We start from the raw sequence: 27,731 nt of genomic DNA on the forward strand, positions 1-27,731 counted from the left end.
TCCTCGGCCCTGACCGGCCACCGCCGGTTATCTCCGAGCAGAGCCGCGGGGGCACGGCGGGAGGAGGGAGGGAAGAGGCACCGGATAGGGCAGGGCCTGGGGACCGGCAGCACGCCACCCGCGCGCCCCGGGATACCCCCTCCGAGCCCCCAGCTCCTCCGAGGACTCGGCGAGGAGATGTCTCCAGAGCGCCGGACCTCAGGAGGCACCGGAGCAGGGAGAGAAGGGTGGGGGGCGGCAGCAGGGTGGGGGCGGGGCGGCCCCGGGGACGGACGTGCTCAAGGCCCGGGTCGCCTGGCGGTCCCCGTGCGCCCGGCTCCGTCCTCACCGGCCGTCTGCCCCAGACAACGGCACTGGTGCGCAGGCAGCCCCGGGGGTGCGGGCAAGGGTGGGAGGGTGACCCTAGACTGGTCCCGCCGGGGACCCGCCCGTCCGCGTCCTGCGACGCCCGGGGCCCGGAGGTGTCCCCGTTCCCTGAGTACGCGCAGGCCCAGGAGAAGAGCCCCGCTGGTCGCGGCTTGGCGGCCGCCGCCCCCTCTGCGCGGTCCGGGACGTGGGGGCGGACAAGGGGCGCGGCCCAGGCTGGTCCTCCGCCCACCCGGGGCGGGGCGGGCCCGGCGACACTTAAGAGCCCGGAGGTCGCGTCCGCCCAGCGCAGCGGGATCGGAGTCCGAGCCTCTTCGGACTCTGCGCAGCGCGACCCCAGCGCAGAGCCGAGGCTGCGGCTGCAGCGAGCAGGTAAGGCCGGGCACCCCGTGGGCCGCCCCGCGCGCATCCTCCGCGCGCGCCGCTTTCTCCGGGAACCCCGAACGCTGCGGCCCAGGGGCTCCTGGTGGCGGCGAGCGCCGTCGGGGGGCGCTGCGTCCGGCAGACGGTGTCGTCTCTAAAATTCGCCAGCACTCGGGCTGTGCTGCGCGCCCCCACAGCGCATTCACGAGCGCAGGCGGCCAGCGGCAGAGACGCCCAGCAGAGAGGGCCGAAGGCCTGGGGTGGCCCCTGAGCGCCCTGTCCCGGGGCCGCGGGCGGCTCCGCGATTCGGGGAGGGGAGGCCGTCGCCCGAGTCCCCGCCGCGCCAGCTCAGGTGCGCGCGGCTCGTGGCGGCCGGTTTCTCCCTTTGGAACCAGGCAGCGCTGCCCAACGAAGCTTCATCTTACCGCGCTTCGTCTTGATTTTTAAGTTTGGGGTGGGGGCGGAGATGCCGCGATCTGCTCGCGCAGGCTGAGAGCAGGACTGGCGGCGGACGGGCGCGTCAGCTAGCTGTTGCCCGTTCCGGGTGCAGAACAACGCTAAGAGGCCACGTCTGCTTTCTGTACTCGAAACTGACCTCTTAGGCTTGCTTCAGGAGCGGGGTCGGCTCGCCCCAAGGGCTGAGCGTGGGCTTCCTTGGTGGGCATCCCGCGCATCCGCAAGGGTGGTTGTCAGAGCAACGAGGCTGGGATTTGCCCTCTTCTCAGCCCGCTGGCCCCAGTCCCACTGGCTCTGCAGGCACAGCAGAGCTTTGGCGATTTTTCCCTACACCTCGGGAATGTACTGGGTTCATCACCCTGAATGAAGGGGCCACAGGAGAGTGGTACATAAAATAACATGTGCTGTCCAAACTTGGACGCAGGGGAAAATTACCCCATTGCAGCTGCCATCCTTAATCTTCTGCTTCACTGTGTGTGTGTGTGTGTGTGCGCGTGTGTGTGTGTGTGTTTGCACATATGCATGCATAGCTGAAACAAGCAGATGGATCCAAATGCCAGAAGCCAAACTTGAAGTCAGTCTTGGCGGGCAGGGCCCACCTTGCTTTGGCTGTGACTGTGTGATTTCTTCTGTTCTCCTTGATCATGTTACCAGTATTTTATGAAGGTAATTGGGCATCAGTTTCCCTAGTCAAGTGGCTAAGTAAAGGAGCTAGTCCCTCCCTCCTGCAGACGAGCCCTTACACGACACTTTCAGGTGGAGCCCATGAGCCTGGTAGCAGGTGGATGTGGGCCGTGCGGGCTCCTTGAAGACACCATCAAGCTTGTTATTTTGAACTTTGAATTGCTGCATGGTTGTAAAATTTGCTCTTTACTTTTGTTGCTGAGTATAAAGTACACGTGTGGACTGCTAGAAAGCCTTCCTCTACTGCTACTCAAAGATCATAAAATTACTCCTCAACCATGTAAGGGAGGAGGAGACTGCCTGCATTACTATTAAAAGTGAAATTAGAGATTACGCAGCATTGCAGGGTGATAGGAATGGAGATGACTGCTGAAGGAGGGGGCAAAGCAGATGTCTGCCCCGAGGGTCCACAGCCTGTCCGGCCCCCTGGGCCCTGCAGGAACTAGCCATCTCCTGTCCCCAACCCTGGCTGGGTCAGCTGAGTGCAGGGAACGTACTTGTTCTACCCCAAAGGAATGAACGTGAGTGCCTCAGATCTCTGCCCCGGCCACTGGGCTGCTAGATCCAGTGTGTTCCAGCTGCTGAATCGGTGTGTGTTCCTCTGTGTGTTTCCTTTTAATGCTGGCCGAAGCTCAAGGGGAGAAGCACGGGATTCCTAGAGTCCAGTCTGCCCATGAGCACAAGCAGATGCCCAGTGGGACTGATGTCCTCCGTGGTGGCCCCAGCTAAGGAGCCCAACGCCACAGGCCCGAAGGCCGTGGAACTTGTCCTGGTCAAGGAGCAAAATGGGGTGCAGCTCACGAACTCCACCCTCGTCAGCACCCCGCAGTCCCCCTTGGAGCCCCAGGAACGGGAGACCTGGAGCAAGAAAATCGACTTCCTCCTCTCTGTGATTGGCTTTGCGGTGGACCTAGCCAACGTCTGGCGCTTCCCCTACCTGTGCTACAAAAACGGTGGCGGTGAGTCCCTACTGGCCTGGGTGGCTGCGGGCAGGGCCTTGGAGAAATGCCTGCACGCTGGGCAGGGCACAGGCTTCCCGGGAAAGATGGCACAAAGCCATCAAGTTCAGAGCAGTCTCACCTGAATCTGTACTTCAGAGTTGAGGACACTGGCGCCAGGAAAGCAGGAACCAGGAGTTGGTCGTGGGAGGCTCCAAGCCTCTGTTGTCTGTTTCCAGAGGTGATTGTCACCATGGAAGGAAATTCTCAAAGGCCCAAAGAAGGTTGTCTTTGTCCAGTTTAGAATAGTATGTAACGGTGTGTGAGGCCCTTAAACTTGGCGTGGAGGTGCCCTGGAAATGTGCCTATCCGTCTCAGGCCCTGCTCCCACCACCCCCTGAACTCAGCCAGTCCTAGAGCTGTGGCTGCCTCTGCACAAGCGGAAGCTAAGGGGCAAGGACCCCCGAGCACTTCAAGCGGGGAAGTCAGCTAAGGCGGCACACACTTCCCATGAGCCCACCTCCCCTGCTGGCCTCCGTGACTCCCTGGTCACTCTTCCCTGCGCTCTGGAAGGCTGTGGAAGAACTTGACGGTGTGCCCGTGGGGAGGCCAGCATTACTGTGTCCATCCTGAGGGTGGGGGCCAGGGCAGGTACAGTAAGCACCCGTGGCAGTCAGAGCTGTGGGGTCTCCTGCCACCCCTCCCTATCCCAGGAGAGGAGCCATACAAAGCCCCCTCATCTGGGGCAAGAGGCCCTTACAAGGCAGAGCCCGTGGGACCCTGAACTTTGCTCAAAGTGAGCAGCAGCTCAAGGGGTAGAGGCCACCCCAGAGGGATGGCCCCTTGGGCAGCACCTGTCAGGCACAGTCCCCGATTCATGCTGGGGATCTGAATGCTGGGAGCTAGGGATGGATGACGGAGCCTACACAGGTCAGAGCCGGACCACGGATGCTGGAGGATTCACGACTCAAGAGGGGCAGACATTTCCGCAGAGGAAGGAGGGGGCAGGGCCAGGAGTGCTGGGCAGGCAAGGGCCTACTCTGCCCAGTTCCCGGGGTTGATGTTGTCACTTGGGGTGGAGGATGGTTGGGGCTTTCAGTGTGGATGCGTTAGGGCTCTGGTTACAGTGGGTGCTGGGCATGGAGGTGGGAGGCTCACCAGCCCAGCCTGGGACTTCCCTTTGGAAGATGGCTGTACAGAGCTTCTGGAGACAAGGGAGCACCCTCCTGCCCAAGAGGTGCGGTCGGCTGGGCCCCAAGGCCCTGCTCCAGGGCCAACAGGTGGGCCCTTCTGAGTCCCCAGGCTGAACGTGCTGTCCTGCCCACAGGCGCCTTCCTGGTCCCCTACCTGCTCTTCATGGTCATCGCTGGCATGCCGCTGTTCTACATGGAGCTGGCCCTCGGGCAATTCCACAGGGAAGGGGCTGCCGGCATCTGGAAGATCTGCCCCATCCTGAAAGGTAATGGATGCCTTGCACCCTGGCAGGCGCAGACCCCAGCAATGGCCCTAGTGCTTTCACAGCAGACCCACCCCAGGTGCGTGTGTTTGGCCCTGCTTTGCGAGGTGTCTGTGCAGGTGGACACACATCTTAATTCTGGTCCTGCCTTAAGGGTCTGTGCTGACCGAGGACCCCTTGCTCCTGGGCAGGGCCATCCTGTAACGCATTAGCACTGCTGTTTGTAGGCCTGTTGAAATGGTACATAAAATGCCCACCTGTCCTCCGTCATGTCAGCCATCCATCCCCTGCCACCTCCCTAGCACCTGTTACCCACCTACCTCTACCCACCTGTCTGGGTATCTCTCAGCCATGCCCACACCACTGTCATCTCTCTCCCTCTCGAGCGATTCACTGTACCCTCAGGCAACTACTGCAACTCCACCGAGCAAACACACCGTGTTGAGCCAGGGTGTGCCAAGAGGCTAACCTTCCCTGGGCACCTCGCTCCCTCCTCACGAGAGCCCTGGGGGAGGCCCACACTGCATCATCTCCATTTTGGAGATGTGAACACAGAGAACTCAAGGGATTGAGTAACACCCCTGTCACCTCATCAGAGACAGGGCAGGATTCTACCCCAGGCCAGTGTGGCCCCCCAGTCTAACTGCAGGGACATGCCTGCCCCCAGGTCAACACCCCCGCTCAGGAGCTGGCGGCTCAGGGGGGATTCAGGGGCACTTGCAACAAGAGACATGTGGGAGGTACCTGGGTCAGATGCCGGGGTCATTAAGAAAACGTCTATTAGAAGATCCAGTCTTTGAATTTTCTCAGTTCTTGAAAAGCTGGTGTGTTTGGGGAAGAGCAGAAGCCCCATAGGTCTTCAAGATCACGCTGTGGGCAGTCAGTGGGTTTTGCTGAGATGGCAGCCAGTCCAGCTGGAGAGTGGGGGCCGCTCCCAGCTGCCAAGGTCAGGTTCCAGAGAGAAAAGGGCCCCCACAGCGGAAATCCCGAGGCCGCCCAGGCATGATGGTGCCTCCAGGCACGTGTACTCTTCCTTCTTAATGGCCTGCTTGGTGAACTGAAGACATTAGCAGTTTTTTCCAAAGCGAAATGGTTCACCGACCCACCCTAAAGTGGAAGCACAGAGGCCTCCCTCCCCACCCCACCTGCACCCAGCACAGAGATGGGCACCCTGGGATCCGGTGCCAAGGCTGGGCCACTGCTTGTGCGTTTGCACAAGCCGATTATGTTACTCCAGGCTCTGCTGGGCAGCTAACGTGTCATGTGCCAGGCTGCCACACACTTGCCCCATGGCAGTATTTACACAGCATTAAGGGGCTGAATGGGAGCTTGAGGGTGCCTGTCCTAGCAAAATGTGGAGGAGGGGGCCTCCCTGTGCTGTGCAGATTGTGGGGACACCACTTCTGCACCCCCAGATTCCAAGAACTGACCCTTGGTGTCGGAGCTGTCATCAGTGTTACGTGACATGCCCTGCGCCCACCTCCCACCAGGCAGTCAGCACTAAATCAAAGTGAATGTGCTTCTTTGCTGAGCACCATGCTACGCAGGGCGTCTGCAGGATGGGAGGATGGTGGCTCCGGGGCTCTGGGCAGCAGAGCAAAGCTGAGTCCCATGTGTGGCCCACCACAAACAGAATCTCCTAACGAGGCTGCCAAAGTGAAGTTGTAGATTGCAGTTTATAAAATGTCAATAAGCAATTTCCAAGGACATCAAAGGACTGCTTATCCTAACAACTTTGGGCTAATATGGGAAACCTGACTCCCAGCGGGAACGAATCCCAGTGCCCACTAGAGAGAAGTCAAGAACAGATGCAGGATCCCACCAACTCCCAGCAATGCGTACGTGGTCAGCCCACTACCCTCTCCGAGTCAGCCCCGGCATCACGCTGCACCAGTCAGCTTTTGTCCAGCTCTGGCCATTCGTCTGTGGGGATGGCTGCCCGGGGCCGAGTGTGGCCACAGGAAGGAGTGCCAGGTTCCCTCCTGGGTGAGATCTCGGAGGAGTCTGGTCACCTGTCTCATAACAGGATTGAAGGAATCTGAAGTTGCAGAAGTTCAAACGCTGTACTTTGGAATCTGAGTTATTGGCACAGGGCTGTGTTTGCGTGTTGAGGACATAAATCAATGCAAGAACATCAGACATCCATTTTCAAGGAGCAGATGCTGTCAACAGCTTAATACCCTAATAAAGCTACCATTCCCAGCAGGCAAGTTCCTGATCACTTAGATTACATTTTGTCCATACAATGCCCATTTGAGAGATTGTCTTTGCTCCTTAGATTAGGTAAGGCAAGACCATGCAGGTCTGGACACCCCGATAAAGTGCCTTCTCGTTCCTTTTTTTGTCTTTAAAAAAAATTAATTATGTTGCACATATTTTCACGTCTCGTTAAGTTGGGGTAACACATGGCAAATGAGGCCAAAAGTTAAAATGCCCTAAGTGAGCATTATGGAGCCACATGCTCACCCAGCCCTTCAATGGCTGGTGGGCCATCTGCACCCCTGGGAGGCTTCCTCCTGTGGAAACAGAGCCAGGCTGCCTCCCTGACCCATCCTCTCCCTTGGGCCTGGGAGCCACACCTGCACCTGACTTCTGAGGTCCACCCAGGAAGGGCCACACAAGGGTGAGTGGCGTCAGGGACTGTGAGACATCCTTGGACACCCTGACAGTCTCTCCAGAGCCCCTCAGGTGGGCATGCAGCCCGAGAAGCTGCAGGGGGCTTCAGCACCCGAATGTGTCCTCTCTGGGGCCTGGGGAGAGGGAGCCCCACACCCGCCCCGCTCTCCTGCTCCGTCCCCCTGTTCCCATCCCTGCCACTGGGGTGCCTGGGGCCTGCCCATTTGCTCTGGGAGCCACATCAGCTGGCAGAGACCTGCCAGTCTGTTGGGAAGGCCAGGAAGGCTGGCCTGCCCAGATGGAGGGCTGTGCACACAGCAGCGGGCTGGGGAGGGACCAAGGCAAGTCGCCTCTTCTCCGGATGGGTCTGATCTGCTCTGGTGTTTGATCAAAAGGTCCTTTCAGTTCCCTGCATTTCAAGCCAAGGACTTGACACACAGTCGAAAACACGGCTGCCTGGACACATTTCCTATAAATCACAGCTCAGCTTCTCCTAAGGGGCCCAGAGAGCAGAGCTGCAGTATAGGTTAACCCCAACCAGTTCCATGCTGGAGAAAGCCTTCCAAAGTGAACAGTCCTGGTCTCACCATCACTGCGGTGGAGCACGGCTTCAAGAGGGCTTACACACCAGAGCCCATTTCGTTTGGCAGCTTCTGACCCAGGTTCTGTTTGATGCACACACACAAGTAAACATCAGTGCCCCTTTTTGCTTGCAGGGACGAAAGAGAATGTTAATGAATACCCTGTGACTGAGACTAGCTTCTCCCAAGGTTATGGCCATGGAAACAACCCAAGACACTTCCTATAACTGTCGCCTTGAAGGCGTGCTCTGTCCCCAGCCACAAGCAGGCAAGACAGAGCAGGACACTTAACCAGGATCGAGTGAAGGGGATTAAATCTACCCTACCAACAAAGCCTAGGAGGAATGTTGGACTGGAAGGACTTGCAAGGAGCCCGTGGAAGCCAGCCACGGTGGTGGCAGCATGGCGGCACTCACCTGCCATCGGAGGGGCTCCTCGGTAGCGGGAGGAGGCCTTCTATGCCAGACCCACCTCCCAGCAATCAGGGTGGCACAGCCCCAAGACCACACCTGCTCCAGCTCACCAGGAGCCGGAGCCCCTTGATGACCAGTCCCAAATCACAGGTTTTGTGACCCTGGAAATGTCACCCTGAAAGGCCCTGGGAGCCTGAGGAGGCTCTGGAAGGTCACGTATGGGCCTAGGTGGCCCTCGTTGGCTTTGCGTGGCCCTGGGTGACCCTGAGTGGTCATGCAAGGTCCTGGTGAGGTTGGATGACTGTAGGTAGCTAGAAAGAAATCCAGATGACTTTGCTTGGCCTTGAGGGGCTTGAATAGCCACAGGTGGCCATAAACGGCCTGTGGGCAGCCTGTTGGACATGGTGACCGTGCATGGCCCCAGGTGGCCATGAACAGTCTTGGGTGCCTTTGATGGTCCTGATGAGCTTGGGTGGCTGTGGGTGGCCATGAGGGAGCCTAGCTGTCCTTTAGTGCTGGCCACAGATGCCCTGGGGGATACTGCATATTCCTGGGTGGCCCTGGGTGGTTTGGAGGTTTACTGACTCTTGGTGCTTTGTACCCTTGGATGTCCCCAGATGGCCCTGGGGCTGGCAGTGCATGGGTATGACCGGTTTGCATGACCCGTGGCCTACAGGTAACCCTGGGCAGAGTGGCCCTACATGACCCTGGTCGGTCCTGAGTGGCTGCGAGTGGCCGTGGATAGCAGGGATGGCCCTTCGGCCTGTGGGTGTGTGGGTGACCTGGCCCTACCAGGGTGGCCCTAGGTGACCCTGCATGTCTCTGGGGGTCACAGATGGCTGTGGCTGCTTGGAAGGGGCACAGCCCTGATCCACGATCGTGACAGGGAGTCTGCAGCTGCCCCCCGCTAGCCGCCCCCTGGTATTAAAGACGTTGCCCGTCTCAGGATGCGGGCAACCCGCCGGCTCGGGTCGGGGAGGCCTCCTGAGGTGGCCTTGCTGACACGGCCTTTGCTCTCGCCGGCCCCAGGCGTGGGCTTCACGGTCATCCTCATCTCGCTGTACGTGGGCTTCTTCTACAACGTCATCATCGCCTGGGCGCTGCATTACTTCTTCTCCTCCTTTGCCACGGAGCTGCCGTGGACCCGCTGCAACCACACGTGGAACAGCGCCAGCTGCTTGGACATGCCCCCCGGTAACTCCACCCAGGGCCCCAACAACACCTTCAGGACCACACCCGCTGCCGAGTACTTTGAGTAAGTGGGACCCTGAAGCTGAGCTGTGGGTGTTGGGGGGACCCCTGCCTGCACCTCTGATGCCTGAGCTCTGGCCCAGCTCCAAGCTGTGTCAGGACACCGCCTGCCGCAGGGGCCTCCAGGCAGGGCTAAGGCCTCACCGCGCTCACCTCATCATGCCCTTCTCCTGGGGGTTTCAGCCCTGTGCCACCTCCTGTCCCATGTCTGAAAACACTGCGAGGTGACCTTTGTGCAGCTTCCCAGTTGTCTGTGGCATCATTCCCTTATGGCCAGAGTGGAGGCCCCTCACTGTCCCAAACAGCCGTACCCCCACCCCGCAGAGTGCCGTCCTGAGCTAGCCTGTCCGCTTGCACGTCCTGGGCCTGACTCGGGTCGGGCGGATACTTACAGTCTCCCTGCCCAGGAACCTTGTGTGCAGAAGGGGTGAGAGGGGCTGCTGGGGGCTCAGCAAGCAGCGCACGTGTGCCTGAGCATGCCTGGTGCTCCTCTAATGCACCGCTGTCACCAAGAACCAAGACGGTAAGTAGCTCACCTGAGAAGCCTCCAGCAGAGAGTGGGAGTTAGACCATCCCCAAGGCTGATGACGTCCAGGGCCATAGCTGTCTGGTCCTCCGGACCACTTACAGTGGCAGAAATTCTGCGCTTCAGCCCAAGCCACCAGCTATACGTGCCCTCCCCACCCTGCAAGGCTGTGCGCTGCTCTCAGAGTAGGGGCCCCTCAGCTTGTCTCCGGCTGGCTGCTCTCACTGGCCCTGTCCTGCCCTCTTCATTGTCTGTGGGGTTTCCAACCATTGCAGAGCAAGGTGACAGTTCATTCTCGGGGCTGGAAGGGAGCCAGGACAGGCAAGGTGCCAACTCCACAGCTCTTGAAGAGGTTAGAGGCAAAGCTGGCGCGTGTGATGTCCCAGGAGCCGCTCTGCGGGCGGGTGCGCAGTGAGCCACATGCTTTTTGCCGAGCTGGCTCTCTGGGGACTAGGAGGCTAAGATGCCCACAGGCCACCGTGCCCCATCCCCAGGCAAACAGTAGTTGGCCACCTGCCACCAGGGTCAAGTGGGTAACAGCATGTATGTGAGGCCTTGCAAAGGTGCCAAGGGGCAGCTGGACCTGTGGAGGGGTGGGTCTGGGCATCCTGCTATGTGGTCTTGCTCAGTGGTATTGTCCCAAACGGACCTCTGCCATTGGCAGATAGAGGTTCTCGGTGATAAGGCAGGCGCTGGGCAGCAACCACAGAGCCCCGGCTGTTAGAGGCGGGGGTGGGGGGAAACGGGGTGAGGAAGCCTTGGGAATTCTACTTCCAGAAGAGGTACTGGGGGGCAGGCCTCCAGAGGGTGGCCAGGGGTCAGGCAGGCCTCCCAGGCTGAGTGGCCTCTGAGCAGCAGCCTCCTCTGACCCCAGAGGAGCTCCATCCTCCAGACCTCACGGGGAGTCTACAGCAGACAGCGTGGGGAGGCCCCTTCCCTCCCGGGGGTGGCTCTGCTCCAAAACAAAGATGACAGCAAAGGGGTGAAAGTTTGGATGTGGCAGCACCGGCCACCAGTGACCAGGGCCACACCTGCAGGCTGATGAGGTGAGCATGTGGAGCGTGGCTGTGGTTCTGGAGTAAAGACCCGAATTCCTCCAACGTGGCCCCACAGTACTTGTGGCTGGTGGAAAGCTCTGGAAAGCTGGGGTCTACAGCATCTACCACATCATGAATATTTCCTGGGGACCTCAGCACATTCGGGCAGTGAAGCTCCCCATGTCCCGGGCCAGCAACACTGCCGGCAACTTGTCCTCGATTCCAGATCCCAACTGTGGAATGCGGCCACAGGGGCATGTGCCCACATGGCCATGTGAGGGTCTGATGCAATGCTGTGCAGAAGCAGGCCAGGGCCCTACTGGCCCACAGGGACCGCTCCCCCAGCCTGGCCCCCTTCCACGTGGCCCTCATGACAATCCCCTCTGCATCCTGAGTTGCCCTGTAGGACCCTCCTCCAGCAGCTGGGGCCCTGTAAGTGAGCAGCCCCAGCCAACCCTCGGGGAGCGGCACGGGCCCCTGCACATTGTGCTGTGTGTCTCTGTGTCCACTGACCAGCACCCCTTCAAAGGGCCTGCCCCACCCTGTTCTACAGCTCCTTTCCTTCAATACCCACTGTGCACATTCTCTCCACCAGCTCCAAAAAGCAGGGGTGCTGCGGCAAGAGGCCAGGAGCCCTGTGACCACTCACCTCCAAGGGTAGACCCTGCATCTCACTCAGGCTGTGGGTCTGACCGGGTTGAACATCTCTGGTCCGTCAGGCAGGGCACTGTCCACACGCTGAGGAGGGAGGGCAGGGCCCGGGTCCCGGTGGGGAGGCAGCAGCCCTCCAGCACCCCCTCTCTCCAGGCGCGGGGTGCTGCACCTCCATGAGAGCCGCGGCATCGACGACCTGGGCCCTCCCCGGTGGCAGCTCGCGTCCTGCCTGGTGCTGGTCATCATCCTGCTCTACTTCAGCTTGTGGAAGGGTGTGAAGACTTCTGGGAAGGTGAGGCTGCAGGCCTCACCCACAGAGGGTGGACAGGCGGCCAAGGGGGCCTGGAGGGGTGCTGGGGGTGGACAGGCAGCCGAGAGGGCCTGGAGGGGTGCTGGGGGTGCACAGGCGGCCGAGGGGGCCTGGGGGGTGGACAGGCAGCCAAGTTTGGCCTGGGGGGTGGACAGGTGGCCAAGGTGGCCTGGGGGGTGGACAGGTGGCCGAGAGGGCCTGGGGGGTGGACAGGCAGCCGAGGTGGCATTGGGGGAGGCACTTGCAGTGAAATGCGAGGAGCCTGTCAGGACCCCAGGTCTGCCCTTGACCACCAATCCAGGGGCACGTCTGCACCATAGATGCAAATCCTTACTCATCAGGGCTTCAGCCACTGCTGCCACCTGCACTGGGCCAAATGCAGGAAGATGCTCCTCTGGGCAGTGTCTGTCCCGCCTTCACCCCCAGTAAAGATGCAGTAGACGGGAGGGAGCAGCAGTCTCATTCCAGTGGGCTTTTGCTGAGCTGGTGGCCTGTGACTGTCTGGGATGTGGGGCTTCCCAGTCAGAGGCCACCTCTCCCTCACACAAACCCTCAGGGTGACTTGTGCGCCCTCCCTGTCCACGGGTGGCCGTGCAGCCAGTGACGCATCTTCTCCCAGGTCGTGTGGATCACGGCCACCATGCCATATGTGGTCCTCTTCGCCCTGCTCCTGCGAGGAATCACCCTTCCTGGAGCCATTGATGGCATCAAAGCATACCTGAGCGTCGACTTCCACCGGCTCTGCGAGGCCTCTGTGAGTATGCCCTCTGCTCACAGCCCTGCAGGGCACATGCTGTGTGCCCCATGTGTCGGGATTGCAAAGGCCGTCACTCAGCCAGAATGTGTCCCTTACCCTGTAAATTCAGCAGGTGCATGTTGCCCTGCTGTGCACTGGACTCTGACTTGGCCCCTCCCATGTGGCAGAGCTTGGGGAGAGAAGGGGGACATGCGGGCATGGGCAGCTGGACGGACCAGAATAAGGATGGTGGGGGAGGCAAGCAGAGCCTGGATAGTCATCAGGAGGTCCTGCAGGTGGGCAGCATGAGCAAAGGCCCTGGGGTGGCACCGGCCCAGTGAAGGCTGAGCAAGAGGTAGGATCCCCTCCACAACACTGGCTCTGCCCACAGCCACCTCCTGGTCAGGTGAACTGGTCAATGACCTGCACAAGAGGCACACGAGGTAGCAAAGTGGGGGCCCCTTGGCCCACTGCCTACCTGGCCACCCTGAGCCTTTAGCTGAGGCCCCGCCTGATGCCTATAAACCTGCTTACCCCATCACCCGGGTGACCCCCAAGACTCTGGGCCTGCGGCCCCCAGGACAGGGGCCCTACTGGTCCTGAAACAGGGCAAGGAGCCAGCTCCCTGAGCCTGGGGCTCCGGCCTCCCCTGCCCCTCCCACGTCTACCTCTCTTGCTCAGTCCCACTCCGCCAGCTGCCCTGGGGCCCTCCGAGGACACCCTGCCTCCCCAGTGTGGCTCAGGCCTCACCACTGAGTGTCCCAGCCCACAGGCCTGTACCGTGGCCTGCATGGATGTGCACTGGCAGCCCCCAGACCAGAGAGCCCCCAGACCCTTCAGGAAGCAGGTCCAGCCCAGGCCATCCAGGCTGATTCCTCCAGGGAAGGAGGGTTTCCAGTGGCTGCTTCTTGCCTCCAGCCAAGGCTGTACAGGGGGGCGGTGGGCACCCACCTCACCAGTCTCCACATGCCCTGACACAAGCAGGTTGTCTGACTTTTTAAATAGCATATTGGTCCAGTTATTGGCTACCTGCCTTCACTTTCCATGTGTGTAAGCCGCCCTCGGAGCATCTGAACGCTGCTGGGCATGTGGGCGCCATGTCCTGGTGTGTGCCATGTGTTTGTGATGCTGTGGGAGGGTACAAAGTGGGTGTTAGTGGGTGTATGTCCAATTGAGGTATCAACGTCACATAGGATTTTAACAAATTAACTCTGTCACAAAGGTTATGGACCAGATCAACTCTGGTTCTGTGGAACTGATAGGTCGAGGGAAATGGTGAATGATGCAGCCCCTTTCCCCATGCTCTGCAGACCAGTGGCACAGGAAGGTTCACGCTCCAAGATGGCATTTGCCACCAATCACAGTGCTGATTTAAGGGGTCATTTGCACAGCTGCCTTGTGACTGCACAGCCCTCGCTGGGTGACCTGTGCCTCCTGCAAGTGTCTCTGAGGCCTCTCCCCTTCTCTTCTCTCTGGCACTGTGCAGGTCTGGATAGATGCTGCCACCCAGATATGCTTCTCCCTGGGCGTTGGGTTTGGGGTGCTAATTGCCTTCTCCAGTTACAATAAATTCACCAACAACTGCTACAGGTATGTCCTGAGCTCCTGCCATAAGGGGGCAGAATCAAGTGGGGCTGTTACAGAGGTGGGCAGGGCGTCATCACCTTTTGGGAATAACATGTCCCGGATGAAGGCGGGGCAGTAAACTGGGGGTTACAAAACCTCTAAGCCAGTGGGGCTTTTAAAATGGAAACTAAAATGGGGACGCTACAGGCAAAATGTTGATCCTTGCTTTAAGGAAGGAATTGAAACAGATGGTATTCACCACTGCCTCCGGGAGGAAGCCTCCTAGGTCCCCAGTTAAGGACCCTGCCTCCCTCCTCTCAGGCTCCCCACTGGCCTCATCCTCCCGAGGCCCAGGGTCAGGCTTCTCCCCCAAGACGGCCCTCACGAGGAAGCCAGTGTCCCCCACCAGCCTGCAGCTGGGGAGCCTCCAGGCGGCTTCCCAGCCCCTGCACACAGACCTCCAGGGGACTGGCCCCAGGACAGGTGGGGAAATGCCAGCCCCTTGTGCCCGCAGCCCTGGCAGCAGCCACGTACTGGAGCCAAAAGCCTTCTAAATACAGAAACAGAGTTTCATCTGAGACCTGCTTTCTCTGACTTTCATGGGCTTGTGTTTATTTCCCTTCACATTACAAGGAGGAAAATGTGGTGAAAATACAGTGTGTGCCGCAAAGTGCCAAGCAGACCACTGCCAGGAGGTCCCACATGAGTTGGGCTTCAGGAGGCAGGTCCCCAGACAGCGCTGCCTGAGTCTACCCTGAGCCTCTGCATCTGGGCACTTTGCAAACGTGCTTCTCCTTGGGCACATGGATGGCTGACACACCCAGAACCGGGAGGTCCCCGTCCCCAGTGTGCAACCTCCCACAGTGCAGCCCAAGGTGGCTGGCCGTGTGGTCCAGGAAAGCGCCCCTCCAAAGGCCTTCTACCCCCAGATGCGGTCAGTTAGGAGCAATGACTAGAAACTGCAGCTGCCCAGCATGGTGCATGCTGGCACGCAGCATCTTGTCCTCTAGGGACGCGATCATCACCACCTCTGTCAACTCCCTGACGAGCTTCTCCTCCGGCTTCGTGGTCTTTGCCTTCCTGGGGTACATGGCCCAGAAGCACAGTGTTCCCATCGGGGACGTGGCCAAGGATGGTGAGTCCCCCCTGGCACCTCTGCCCTCTCTAGTGGCTCTGACCACCCAGCTTTCATTCCCCTGCAGAGTGGAAGGGCACCCGGCCTCGAGGGCTGTTCCCAAGCTTGACTGGAACCTGAGCTTGGTGCTCAAGTGCCAGAACACACAGAAGATCACAGTAACCCGACGGAAGTGCCAGGCCCACTGCACCCTCCTGCCCCTGCTCCCTGGGACCTCAGCTGGGTCCTTGCAGAGGCCACTGGGGCCTCGGGATGAGGGACTGCTCCCCATCTCTGGGGTGGCCACTCCCACAGTGCGATTCCCCACCTTTGTTTACCCTCGGGGTTGGGTGCGCTGAGCCATTCCAGGCACACGGGCAGCAGGGCCGGAGAGCTGGCCTCTGACCCTCGGTGTGGCCAGCCAAAGGAGGCTGGGCTGTTTTCCATGTGAGCGGTTGGTCTGTTTCGAAGCTTTTCCCTCCAGATAGCCAGTGACCACGACATATTTAGATGGGTTTTGGATAACAACCAGAGAGATCCCTGAACTCTCCCACACTTGGCGCCAGTGGGAAACCCTGTTCCCAGCTGCCCCACAACTGCCCGAGATGCCAAGCATCTGCATGCTGGGGAGCTGGGATGGGAGTGCACAGGCCGGGGATGAGCAGAGAGCAGGCAGGGTACAGCCCAGAGGCCAGCACAGATGGGAGGCCCAGGGGCCTGTGACTGCCACGGCCCCTGGGATAGGCATGGAGAATCATGGCATAGACAGCCTTAAACCAGGGCAGCCCTGAGCTGCAGGGTCTCCCGAGGTCGCTGCAGCCCCTCACCTTCCTTCAGGATTGTTCCACAGGGGAGCTGTGAAGAGTCTTCCCCAGCTGGGGGGGGGGGCTCCCTGCTTTCTCTGGGAGGTCCCCTCTCCTCCTGGGGCCACAGGCCAGCCCCACCTGTGTCCTGAGCTGCCAGCCAGCTCAGCCCTCATCATCCCCTCTGGTCCTTGGAGAGCTGAGCATTAAGACCCCCACTTTGAAAGCAGGAAAAGGAGGTTGGGGGAACAATGGGCACCTCCAAGATCGCTGGGAAAACAGGAGCAGGGGGGAGATCTCAGCATGTGCTTCCTGAGTCCCTATTCTTCCCCCAGGAAGAAAAATCCAATAAAGGTGGGAGAATGGAGCACAGTGCAAATAAATTCAGAGCCCTGAAATTTACTCACTATTGCATTTATGCATTTTTCCTGCTTTTTGCCCTTTATTATGATAAACAGCAATAGCTTGCAAAAACTGTCTATTAACCCCTGAAAGTAAAGCTGAACGTCTTCTCTGCATTTCATGACAGACAAAGTAAATGTCATTTATAGCACTAATTCTCAAGAAAACAGGGTGAAATGTTAACTCAGGTGCAGAAATGCAAGGTGAGAATATTGACACCACATCAACTGAGCTGACGAGTACCTTCTGGGCTCGTGGCTTATGGCATTTAGACTTTAAAGCTTTGGAAACTGCCCCTTCCGATGGGGTACCCAGGCCTGGCAGTAGGGCCCATAAGACACGGTGGGAGGTGACCCTGGCTCTGGACTTTGTCCGACTCCCCAGAAAGGTCACCGGGTGCTTCTCCCTCTGGGCTGCGGGGAGCGTGTGTAAGTTACATCTCTGTAAGCGAGTTGGTGCTAAGGCCCTAAGTACCCACATCTTTAAAACTTGACCATGAAATGGCCAATTACCAGTTTCCTGTGGGAATACTTTTCACTCTGAGATGGGTTAAGGGTCTGCTGGGTGGGGTCCTCTGCTGTCGCCATCCATACCCCCAGCCAAGCCCATGGCCTTCACCTCCATGCAGATCCCACCTGCTGGGGGTGAGGAGGGTCTGGCTCCCAAGCGCACCCGTCCCCCCTGGAATGTTTGCAAGGGAATGACCAGAGGGGTGCTCCCATGTGAGCAGAAACGCGCCCCTCTCAGCATCCCCTCAGAAGCATCTGCTAAATCATAATGTCTCTGTGTATTTTATGGTTCTAAAGATCATACATAGAATTATTCATTGGTGTGGAGGAGCATCTGTGTGCACGTGTGTGTGCGTGTACGAGATGCACAGGAGATGCGCTGGCAGGCGTCTCCGAGGGCCACTGGGGAGAAGGGCAGGCCCCCGGGACCCTCCCTTCTCCAGCCCTCTGTTGGCCATGCCCCCCTTTCCTCTTGGTGCTCCGCGCCTGGCACAGCAGGAACAGCCTGGAGGAGCAAAGGCCACAGGCGGGCAGGGTGGACCAGAGGCCTTGGGGTTGATTCTAGGTTCCCACTTTCTAGGGCCCTGGGCCAGGTCTGCTGAGCTCACAGGAGGGAGGGCTTTTCAGGGCCAGGGAAGAGGCAGGGGCATCATTTCACACCATGTAGGCTAGAGGCCCTGGCAGGGACTGGCCCCTCGGGTGGGCAGAAAGGCCAGCCACAGCTCTGAGCAGCCCCGGCTCTGCTTTCAGGGCCCGGCCTGATTTTCGTCATCTATCCCGAGGCGCTCGCCACGCTCCCGCTGTCCTCGGCCTGGGCTGCAGTGTTCTTCATCATGCTACTGACCCTGGGGATCGACAGCGCTGTGAGTGGCCTCTCCTCCCACTGCGGTGGCCCCACCCTGATGGCCACCTGGCAAGCCCCAGGGGCACTCTTAAGGGCCCCAAAGCTCCGTGGCCAGCATACCCCCAGCCCCTGCTGCATCCCGCCCACCCTGCAGCCAGCCCTGCTCTGTCTGCTGCAGATGGGGGGGATGGAGTCGGTGATCACCGGGCTCATCGATGAGTTCCAGCTGCTGCACAGGCACCGGGAGCTCTTCACCCTCGCAGTAGTGCTGGCCACCTTCCTCCTCTCCCTCTTCTGCGTCACCAACGTGAGTACGGCCCTCGGCCAGGGCACTGCCACTGGCGTTTGGTGCCGGGCAGTGTGCTGGGGCCTTCTGGGCAGACAGAGCCACGACACGTCAAAGAGCACGTCCCTCAAACAGAACCCATGGTTGTGATCATACGGAGCCCTGGTCACACGCGGGGGAACCCTGGTCACACACAGGGAGCCGAGGTGCGTGGGGAACTGGCCCGAGTTGCTTCAGCACCAGGACAGCTCCTGGGAAGCCCTTGGCTCTGCACCTTCCCAGGGCTGGGGGAAAAGGGGTCCTGTCCACCAGGTACCAGGCCAGGCTCCCACAAAGGCTCTGCCACGTTTGGAATTTGGTTACTTTTATTTATAATTACACCAGGAGCCCTGAAAGAGGAAAGGAGAGGTCCTTTTTATTTTTACATGACAGATGTGCCCTAGGAAACTGTGTGGATTTAATTTTAGTGATTAAATCAGACTTTATAGAGAGTAAAAGAGAGGGCATCTGTAAACTGAATCTGCAGGCTGGGTTTATTCTTTGGGAAAAGTGCTTTTGTGAGTGAGGCTTCTGTGGGCAAGGCATGGCTGCACCCACAGTTTAACAGGCATCCCCTCTCATCCAGGGCGGCATCTATGTCTTCACACTGCTGGACCACTTCGCAGCTGGCACTTCCATCCTCTTTGGAGTGCTCTTCGAGGCCATCGGGGTGGCCTGGTTCTACGGTAGGGACAGAGCCTTCCTCCAGGGCCACTGTGCCATCTTCGTGACTGGTGGGGCTGGTGGCCTCTTGCTTTGTAGCAGGCTGCCTCCTTCCTGGCAACACCACCTTGAAAAGAGACGCATGTTAGCTCCAAGCAGCTTAAATTGTGGTCACCACAGCATCAGAGCAGATAGGGGCTTGGCCACCAGCTGCTCAACTTAATCAGTGAAGACAGCCAGCTTGGATAGCTTCCCAAAATCCTTCCCTGGTCAGAGGCATTCATGCGGCCACAGAATTATGCTGTGGGAGCTTCCCAACTGGTCCTGAGAAAGAATGACTTCCTGGGGCTTTGAGACACTAATCCCTGTGGGGCTAAGTCTCCATGTCCAACCAAGCAGGCTTTGACTAGCACTCGATCCCAGGAAACAAGTGGAGCCTGCTCCTTGTTGGGGAACATGGCCCATGATGTCGGAGAGCTGCTTCAAGGTTGCCCTGCTTATGCATCAGCTCCGGCAGGTGCAGCACCCATCATCTGCGGGCTCCAGAAGTCAGCTGCTCAGACCTGAGCCAGAGCTGTGAGCCCTGTGATGTTGGGGAACTACTTAGATGAGGCCTTGCCTCAGCCGGCAGCTGTGCCCCCAGCCTGAGGGTCAACCATGCTTCCCAGATATCCGAGTGTAGTTTTAACAGCAACAGGGAATCCAAGTTGGAGAAGACCTTACCCTTTCCCAGTGTGCTGTCCTGGCAAGTCACCTACTTTATTTCCTGTCAGTTTTTGTTTCATAAAATGGGGACATAGTACTGGCTCAGCTGCCCTGGCCAGGTTTCTCTGGGAGAGTCAGAAATGAAAGCTCTGTATACAGGCACACTTTCCTACAAATGTAGAATCTGGCCCAAAACTAAAGGTCTGCAGTGTGCACAAACCCCAATTTTGTAAGACCTATGGTGTCATACAGGGGGTCATGGCCTTTGTCCCAGAGCCATGAAAGTTGCAACCTAAAAAAGCACTGTGGCTTTGAGAACTTAACCTAAAAAATAGTTTGTGTTCTCAGGACATCTTTCAGTTATGTTCCTTTTCTACAGAAAAGGGAAACACCACAAACACCATGCCTTCATTGGCATCTGGGATCAATACTTTGTCTATCACTTTAAATGGTAAATCCCCTCACCATCCCAAATAAAACCTCGCAGGGAAAAATAGAAAGTTCTCAAATGGCCATGAGCTTGGTGCAGGTGGAGGCTGGAGGGAAGGTGGCCCGGCAGCCCGGAAGCCCCAGAAGCTGAGACTTGCCGTATTTTTCCAGCCCATTCCTTCCAATGCAAGAGAAGTAAGTCTGCGTTTCTGGTGAGGCTGCATCAGAATTCAGCATCCTCTCTGTGCCCCGAGGCCCTGTGCCCTCGAGCTGAGGACTCAGCCACACCTGGAGGGGCCAAGGGGCCTCAGGAACACTCTCCACTTTGCTGGCCTTTGGGTTTGCCCTTCTCCATTCTACTTTGCTGGGTCCATCTCCGTGTCCAGGTTGGAGTGTGCAGAGGCAATTCTGACTTGAAGTGTCTCTGATCTGTCCCCAAATGTGACACAGGGGAGACTTACCCAAGGCTCAGCAGGCCAGTTGCGGTCACACGACCAGAGGTCAGGCCAGATGCAGGACAGGAGAAATCACTTTGAGATCTTCTGCAGAAAAAACAGTTCACTGAGCTTCTAGAATAGTTTTCCTTAAGAAATAGTTATATGCATATAATGGAATATTATTCAGCCTTAAAAAGGAAATTTGGACGATGTTGCAAGAAGGGTGAACCTTGCAAACCTTACACTAAGTGAGAGAAGCCAGAGTCACAGCCCCTGGGCCTTGTCCCGGGTCCTGGGGACAGAAGATGGGGGAGCCGGGGAGGGAGGGGAGGCGGGGAGGGAGGGCAGGCGGGAAGGGGCTAATGGGGCAGAGCTTCAGTTTGGGGAAATGAGAAAGCTCCAGAGACAGATGGTGAGGACACTGCGCAATATTGGAACATGCTTCATGCCCTGAATTGTGCACTTAAGATGGTTAATTAAGATGGTAAATTTGTGTCATGTGTATTTTACCACAAACATTTAAGTGAAAATAAATAATGATTGTAGATAGAAGGTAGGGGCAGGGGTGGGACACAGGGAGGACCTGATGGGGAGGCAAAGAGCAGGCCTGGAGCACGGGGGTGGCCGCTCAGGTCTCCTTGGTGCTCATCAGGGTTGAGGAGCAAACGTCACCCAGTGTCACCACAGAGGACGTGTGTGGGGGCCCCCTGGTCAGGAAGACCCCTCATGGTCTGGGATGGGGCTGGGCACCAGTGGGCAGCCTGAGCTCGAGGTCCACCGGGGCAGGACAGAGTGGGCGGGGCCTGGTGGGTGGGACCCCGGGGTGGGCGGGGACCTGTTGCGGGGAGACTCCCACAGGCTCCTGAGCCCCTGCTTGGCGACCTCCCCGCAGGCGTGCGGCAGTTCAGCGATGACATCCAGCAGATGACTGGGCAGCGGCCCAGCCTCTACTGGCGGCTGTGCTGGAAGTTCGTGAGCCCCTGCTTCCTCCTGGTAAGGGGCCACGGGCCTCTCCCCGCCCAAGGTCTCATGCCTGCCCCAAAGCCCTGGGAGGCCCAGGGGGTCCCATGAGCTGCGCAGGGGGCAGGGTCTCTGCAGCCTAGCTGGCGGGTCACGGGACTCAGCCAGGAGGACAGGCTGGCCCTAAAATCCGCTCTGGTCCCCTGAAGGCACCGCCCTCGTCCCTTGACCCTCTGAGAAACCTCTTGGGATCCTGGGTGACGTTCCCCGGTCAGGGCCCATGTGCATCCGGCCCACGGCCACACCACAGCAAGGCCCCCAGCTGACTTCTGCCTTAGGGACCAGGATAGGATTTAGACTCTCCGGGGCAAAAAGTACTGAAACCCTGAGGACTGAGGACGGGAGTGGCCGAGATTCTGTCCTGGCGCTGCCCTGGGCCTTCCTCAGGCATGGCTCCGGCAGCACAGCCAGCAGCCTCCTGGCTTAACACCTGGGGCAGGGGCCGCAAGCTCAGGCCCAGAGGCCAAGCCTGCCAGCTGTCTGGTTTAACATGTGTGGACAGTCCGTGGCCGTGGTGCTCTGGCGGCAGAGTTGTAGTCGTGACAGAGACAGCTCAGGAAGCCTGCGTGACCTGCTGGGTCCAGGCAGGAGACCCCAGGGGGCTGCTCAAGGGCCATCCAGGTCTGAGCAGGAGCGCCTCCCCGGCCGCTGGCCCTCCTACCCCAGCCAGCCCGGAGGTCACCAGGGGCATGCCCGCCAGGTGTGTGGTTGAGGCATTGCCCCATCGTGGGCCAGCCCACGGCTGGAAGGGGAAGGCAGGGCGCCGTTCCCAAGTTAACGGCGCTCCTCATGGGGCCGCCGCGCCCACACACTCAGGAGCGGCCGAGTGTCCGACCTGCGCCTTGCAGCTGCACTCCAGAGAGCAGGGTAGTCGGGTGCTGAGCTCCACCAAGTGTCACTACGCTTCTCTGTCCACTCGGGTCCCCCAGATGTGACCACACGTGAGGGAATCCTGCTAACCAGACAGAAGAGTGGAAAGCAGGTGCACCCTCCCCCACCCGACTGCCCTGTAGCCCCAGGGTTCATCCAGCAGACACACTGGCAAAGGGCTGGGAGGCCCCCTGTGGGAAAGCCTCACTCCTAACGGCCTGCAGCCGAGAGCCGCTGCCTGACCGCCACCCTCATTCCAGTTCGTGGTCGTGGTCAGCATCGTGACCTTCCGGCCCCCGCACTATGGCACCTACGTCTTCCCGGAGTGGGCCAACGTGCTGGGCTGGGCCATTGCCGCATCCTCCATGTCCATGGTGCCCATCTACGCAGCCTACAAGTTCTGCGGCTTGCCTGGGTCTTTGCGGGAGGTGTGTATGTGGATGGGGCCCCCTCCCCCTGCCCTTTCTCCCCCCTGTGAGGCCACCAAGGTCAGGTGGGTGTCCACGCCCCACATCTGCTGCACCTGCTCATCTCTGACCAGCAGGAGAGCTGGAGGGGGCAGAGACCACGGGGGAGGAAGGGGAGACTGAGGACCTCGGGCTGGTTCGGGAGGATGCAGGGCACCTGGCGCATGTGTATCTGCGGGTGCTCGCAGGTACATGCCTGCCTGTGTCCGTGCATGTGTGCATGCAGCTTGTGTTTCTCTGTGTGTGCACGCGTGCTCTACAGCATGGTGACAGTAGGCTGAGCAGGGGCGGGGCTTGCTGTCAAGCAGGAACCCGCATGCGGGCAGGGGGTTGCTCTTCTGCCTCACGGTCAGGCAAGCTCCTGTGTCACTTATGGAAGAGGGGGCAGGTGAGCCTGTCACAGGATCCTGGAAGAAATGAAGGACATAGGCCTCCTTGGTGGGAATACCCCACACGCTTGCTCAGAGCTGCCTGTGGGATTCCTGGAAGCAACTCTGTGCCCACAGCCCAGGTCCTGGGAAGGAGGGGGCAGTGAAACCCCTGTTGGTGCACCCTGGCTGCTCCAAGGACCCCTCCTGGGCCACACGGCTCCCCTGGATCGGGCACCTGCTCCAGTGCCCCTCAGAGGCTGGCACCGGACAGGCCCTCAGCAGGCAGGCCAGGCCTGGAGTGGGCAGGCCTAGCACATGGCCAGAGTCGCAGGGCCCCAGGATGCCTAGCCTCTTGGGGGTGGGAGGCAAAGCCAGATGGCACTGCGGGGTGGAGACCCCTTCCACAGGCCCTTCACTGGCCTGAAGAGTGGGCAGCTGGCCTGGTGGGAGACCCCTCTGTGTTGGCCTGGAGGAGAGGACCTGAGGCCACCAGTCAAACTGTACATGTGAACCACCTGAAATCTCATCAGCCAAGGTGGACCTGGGAGATGTGTGGGAGGGCCCACCCAGGGAGGGAGGGGAGGGCCCACCCGGAGGGCCCACCCACCTGAGAGGAAGCCTGGTCTCAGAGGGTCAGAGAGGGCAAGCTGCTGAGAGGAGGGGCCCTGGAGGTAGGACGAGCACTGCCCAGGTGCTGGCCGAGCACCCTCTCTCCTGGGAGCTTCAGGACCAGAGGCCACTCACCTTTACTTGGAGCCTGGGGCTAGCTGACCCAGAGACACCCTCTCCAGCCTGCCTCTCATTTCAAGCTGGCTGGATGGACTGTGCTCCAGGGTCTAAGGAGATGGGGCTGTCGGCTCTGACACCTGTCTGCATGGTGACCAGAGGACTCCACACCTATATAGTCTTCCTTCTTTTCCAGAAACTGGCCTATGCCATCACTCCTGAGAAGGAGCGCGAGCAGGTGGATGGTGGGGAGGTGCGCCAGTTCACGGTGAGTGCCACCCCTGCCCTGGTGGGGACCCAGAAACATTCTCCCTGTTCCTGGCACAGACCTCGGATGCCACAAGGCTGCATTTGCTCGAGAGCATGCCTACATGCTGCCAGGCCCCCTGAGGACCCTCTCCTACAGAGGGGCAGACAGCATCCAGAATACGTGGAGTGGATGTGAGCACAGGGGCAGGGAGAGCAAGAGGTGCGGGTGGAAAAGGCTAAGAATGTCCCTCAAAATACCCTGCTGGCCACATCCCACATCTTCTGACATCTTATTTGGTTCTAAGTATATTTTCATTTTCATTGTGACTTCTTCAGCTCATGAGTTGCTTTTACATTTGCAAACATCTGGGAATATTTTATTTATCTTTTTGTTTTAAATTAATTGCACAGTGCTCAGACATCTATTTTACCTATTCTTGGAAGCACATGGAGACTTCTGTATGACTGGGTACCTAACCAACACTTATGAACATTACATGTAACCTCAGATGAATGTGGTGACACATAGTTCTCTGTCCATCAGGTTAGGCTTGTAATCATATTGTTCAAATCTTCTGCGACTGCCAATTTCAGCTCTGCTCAACAATCAGTGACTGGGAAATGTTTATGGAACAGCCCACCTTGACAGCACCTCTGTCCGATTTTCTCCTGTAGTTCTACCCATTTCTGCTTTATGTATTCTGAGGCTGTTTTATGAGGAGAATATGTTTCAGATTATTACATTTTCCTGGTGACCTGACCCACCATTTCTCCTTGTAATGCTTTTACTCTTAAAGTCCATTTTGTTGAGATGAATTACACTGTACTAGGGTTCTTTTGCATTTACCTAAAATATCTTTGCCATCTTTTAACTTTCAACTTTGCAATGATCTTAAAAGTTAGGTGTCTTTTGTAAACTATGTGTACACCTGGAATTTTTGACTCAATCAGGCAGATTAATCCATTTACTGTAACTAGTGATACATTTGGGCTGGAGTCTATTGTCTTCTTTACTCTTTTTTATCCCATTTTTTAATGATTATGTTTCTCCTTTATTGCCTTTTATGGATAGAATTTTTGGCCTTTGGGGCCTCATTCAATCTGTACTTCCCGCAGTGCCAGCCTCTCCGGTTTCCGCTTTCTGCTGACCTCACTCGGTGGGCTGCTGCCTACTTCTGCTCGCCCTTATTTGCAGCTCCCTACCTGACCCCTTAGCTGTAGGGATTCCAAGAGGTGCTTGAGCTCACCTGCCTCCAGGGGGGCAGCTTCTGCTGCTCCCACAGGGCTGGGCCTCAGAGCTGGGGCCAGGCGTGGCACCACCTCACCCTGGCCTGAAGCGGCGCAGTGGCCACCATGGAACCACTCTAGAGCTCTGCCACTGGGCATCTCCTGGCCCCATACCTTGGTCAGGCTGTACCCACTGCTTCCTTCACAGTGCACCATGTCACACACTCCCAGGCTCTGCCAGCCCCACGCCCCCACCACAGCTCCAGGCCCCCCGGAGACCCAGCTGGCAGTGAATGTGTCCAGGCTGGGGCTGGAAAAGTCCCCAGAAGTTCTCTGAGGGAGGGGGTGTGTGACAGACTGTCATGTGACCAACAATAGATGGAGCGCCTTCCTGTCCCTGCGTGCCCTTGTTTTAAAGTGTTTAAGAACATGGCTCTGCCATTTAGTGATGGAACGGCTTGTGCTTGAGAATAGGCTGCACTGCCAGCTGTGCGAGAGGGGGGACATTAGCAGGAGGACTAATAGCTGCTTCCATCAATCATGTCCATCCCTGGGTGACTGGGGCCAGCCCCACACCCACTCAGGGTCACACAAAGCAGGACAGGACTGAGGGCACAGCCTCTCCCTGGACGGGGATCAGAAGCCCCACAAAGTGGTGCGCAGGGCCTGTGGGCACTGCCAGGTCACTACCAGTGGCAGTGCGATCCCAGACCAGTCCCACATTTGCCCACCCAGCAGCTGAGATCACACACGCCCTGGTCCCCTCGCAGCACCTGCGCTCTCTGCCTTGTCTTTGTTGATGACTTGTTTGCATGAAGTCAGTACAGGCGTCAGGCCTGTGGTACCTCAAAGCGGCCCCAGTCCAGGCGCCCTAAGCTCTCTGGGCTCCACCGAGGGGTCTCCCAGCCACAAGCGAGAGTCGTCAGCCCAGGAGCACCTTTAACCAAGAAGCTACTCCTTTGCTTCTGAATAAACCTGCTTTCTTTCTAGCTCCGCCACTGGCTCATGGTGTAGAAAGGAGCAGAGAAGGGAGATGCGGGCGGCCTCCTGCTGTGCGAGAGTTGCCAGCCAAGAAGGGCTTCAAAGTTCCCGGAGGCGGGGGCCGCTTCCGCTCTCTGACTTCTGCTTTTCGGGAACCACTCAGACGCTTCGCCTTCTGACGCTTGCTGTCCACCCGTGTCGCTGTGATAGACGTAGATCTGTGCTGGTCCTGCAGGTAGAAACGTCTAGTCCGTGTCTATTTGTATAAAGCCTCAGCCCAGGGGCGCCCCGACCCAGGCACTGAGGAATGTGGTAATTACAGAGGCCCTCTGCCGGAAACCCAGCCTCTCAGTAGCTTCCTGCATCATTTACTTTGCTCATATTTAAAAAGCCACATATCATAGTATCATATTGCCTAATTGTGCGGAAGGTGAAGCGGAGGAAACTGTGTCAACAGCGAAAAGTGGGGCCTGCATCTCCAGGGCACGCAGCCTGCTCAGAGCCCGCCGAGCACGGGTGGCCTGGCGTGTGTGGTGGCAACAGGATTCACTCCTGCCGCCGAGAGAACCACGCTCCCTGCGGGTGCCACCACTTCTACAGCTGAGTTCTGCCCCGCTCACGGTCTGCCCCAGGACCCCGGCCCAGAGAGCATCTCCTCAGAGCAGAGGTGCTTCCCTGCCAGCAGCCCAGCCCGCAGAGCCCCAGGCAGCAGCCAGAGACCAGGGACCCCAGAGGAGACTGCCAGAACTTCAGGTCCCTGGCACACAGCACATCCAAACACTTCTTATGTCCAGGAATGCCTTCTTAAATCAGACTTACCTGTGAGTGGCAAGTAGCTCTCAATGCAGGCCTGGTCTCTGAAAAATCCCTTTGCTGGTGTTGCCTTGTTGGAGAACATTAGCAAACAGCCAGGAGCTCTCGGGCTCTGCCCCCAGGGAAGAGGCCCTGTGCCCGGGGACAAGCCGGTGCCCAGCCACCTCCAGCATCCCTGCCGGGGCCTCGGCGCCTCGGGTGTGGAACTTGCTGCCGGCCAAAGCTGGCTGGCTGACCTGAGGTCGTCTGCACCTGCGCTGAGAGGACCCGGCCTCCCCTCCCTTCCCAAGGCACCGAGTAGTCTGTAGAGAACCGGCGTTGTCACTGTCTGTCCCCCTAGTCAGCATCTCAGGAGGCTCTCACCAAATAAAACAAGTCTGTGTGGGAAAAATGTTGCTGTGGGGCACGTTCTTGCTGAGCCCGCCACCCAGCCCTCTGCTGCCCCCATGCCCTCAACCATCTCCCCAGCCCTGGGAGACACAGCCCCAGCCCACCAGGTCTGCTGGGCTGAACCTGGACCCCACCCTGGGGCCCATGCCTGCGGGACCCATCTCCCTGCCAGGCCAGCTCCCCACACCCTGCCTCTCTCAAGCCCTCCTCTTCTCAGTCAGCTCTCCTGCGGGCCCCCCACATATCCAGGCTCCAGCCCTGTGGCCCACCCACAGCCACTGCCAGCCAAGTGCCCTTTGTGGGGTCATGACCCCAGAGTCCTGAGTGGCTCCCTGCTCTTGGTCCCTGAGAGTCTCTTGTCCACTCTGTGGCCAAAGGAGTCCTTCTAGACACCAATCAGCTGTGGCCATGGCCTAGAGGAGACCTCTGTGCT

General features: G+C 58.6%; 1 protein-coding gene across 1 annotated transcript; it reads left to right on the forward strand.

The window, feature by feature from the left end:
* Window positions 1-448: 448 nt before the first annotated feature.
* Window positions 449-27,292, forward strand: SLC6A3 (solute carrier family 6 member 3). Its single transcript, XM_017666075.3, is given in 16 exon segments — window positions 449-738; window positions 2,501-2,828; window positions 4,135-4,266; window positions 8,903-9,128; window positions 11,495-11,633; window positions 12,271-12,405; window positions 13,874-13,977; window positions 14,964-15,088; window positions 17,532-17,644; window positions 17,804-17,932; window positions 18,537-18,636; window positions 21,077-21,177; window positions 22,335-22,502; window positions 23,835-23,883; window positions 23,886-23,906; window positions 26,105-27,292. Coding segments are annotated over 15 exon segments (1,998 nt in total). The 5' UTR covers window positions 449-738; window positions 2,501-2,542; the 3' UTR covers window positions 26,275-27,292.
* Window positions 27,293-27,731: the final 439 nt, after the last annotated feature.

Source organism: Manis javanica, chromosome 1 (assembly GCF_040802235.1).
Source record: "Manis javanica isolate MJ-LG chromosome 1, MJ_LKY, whole genome shotgun sequence".
In the NCBI taxonomy this organism is placed as follows: Eukaryota; Metazoa; Chordata; class Mammalia; order Pholidota; family Manidae; genus Manis; species Manis javanica.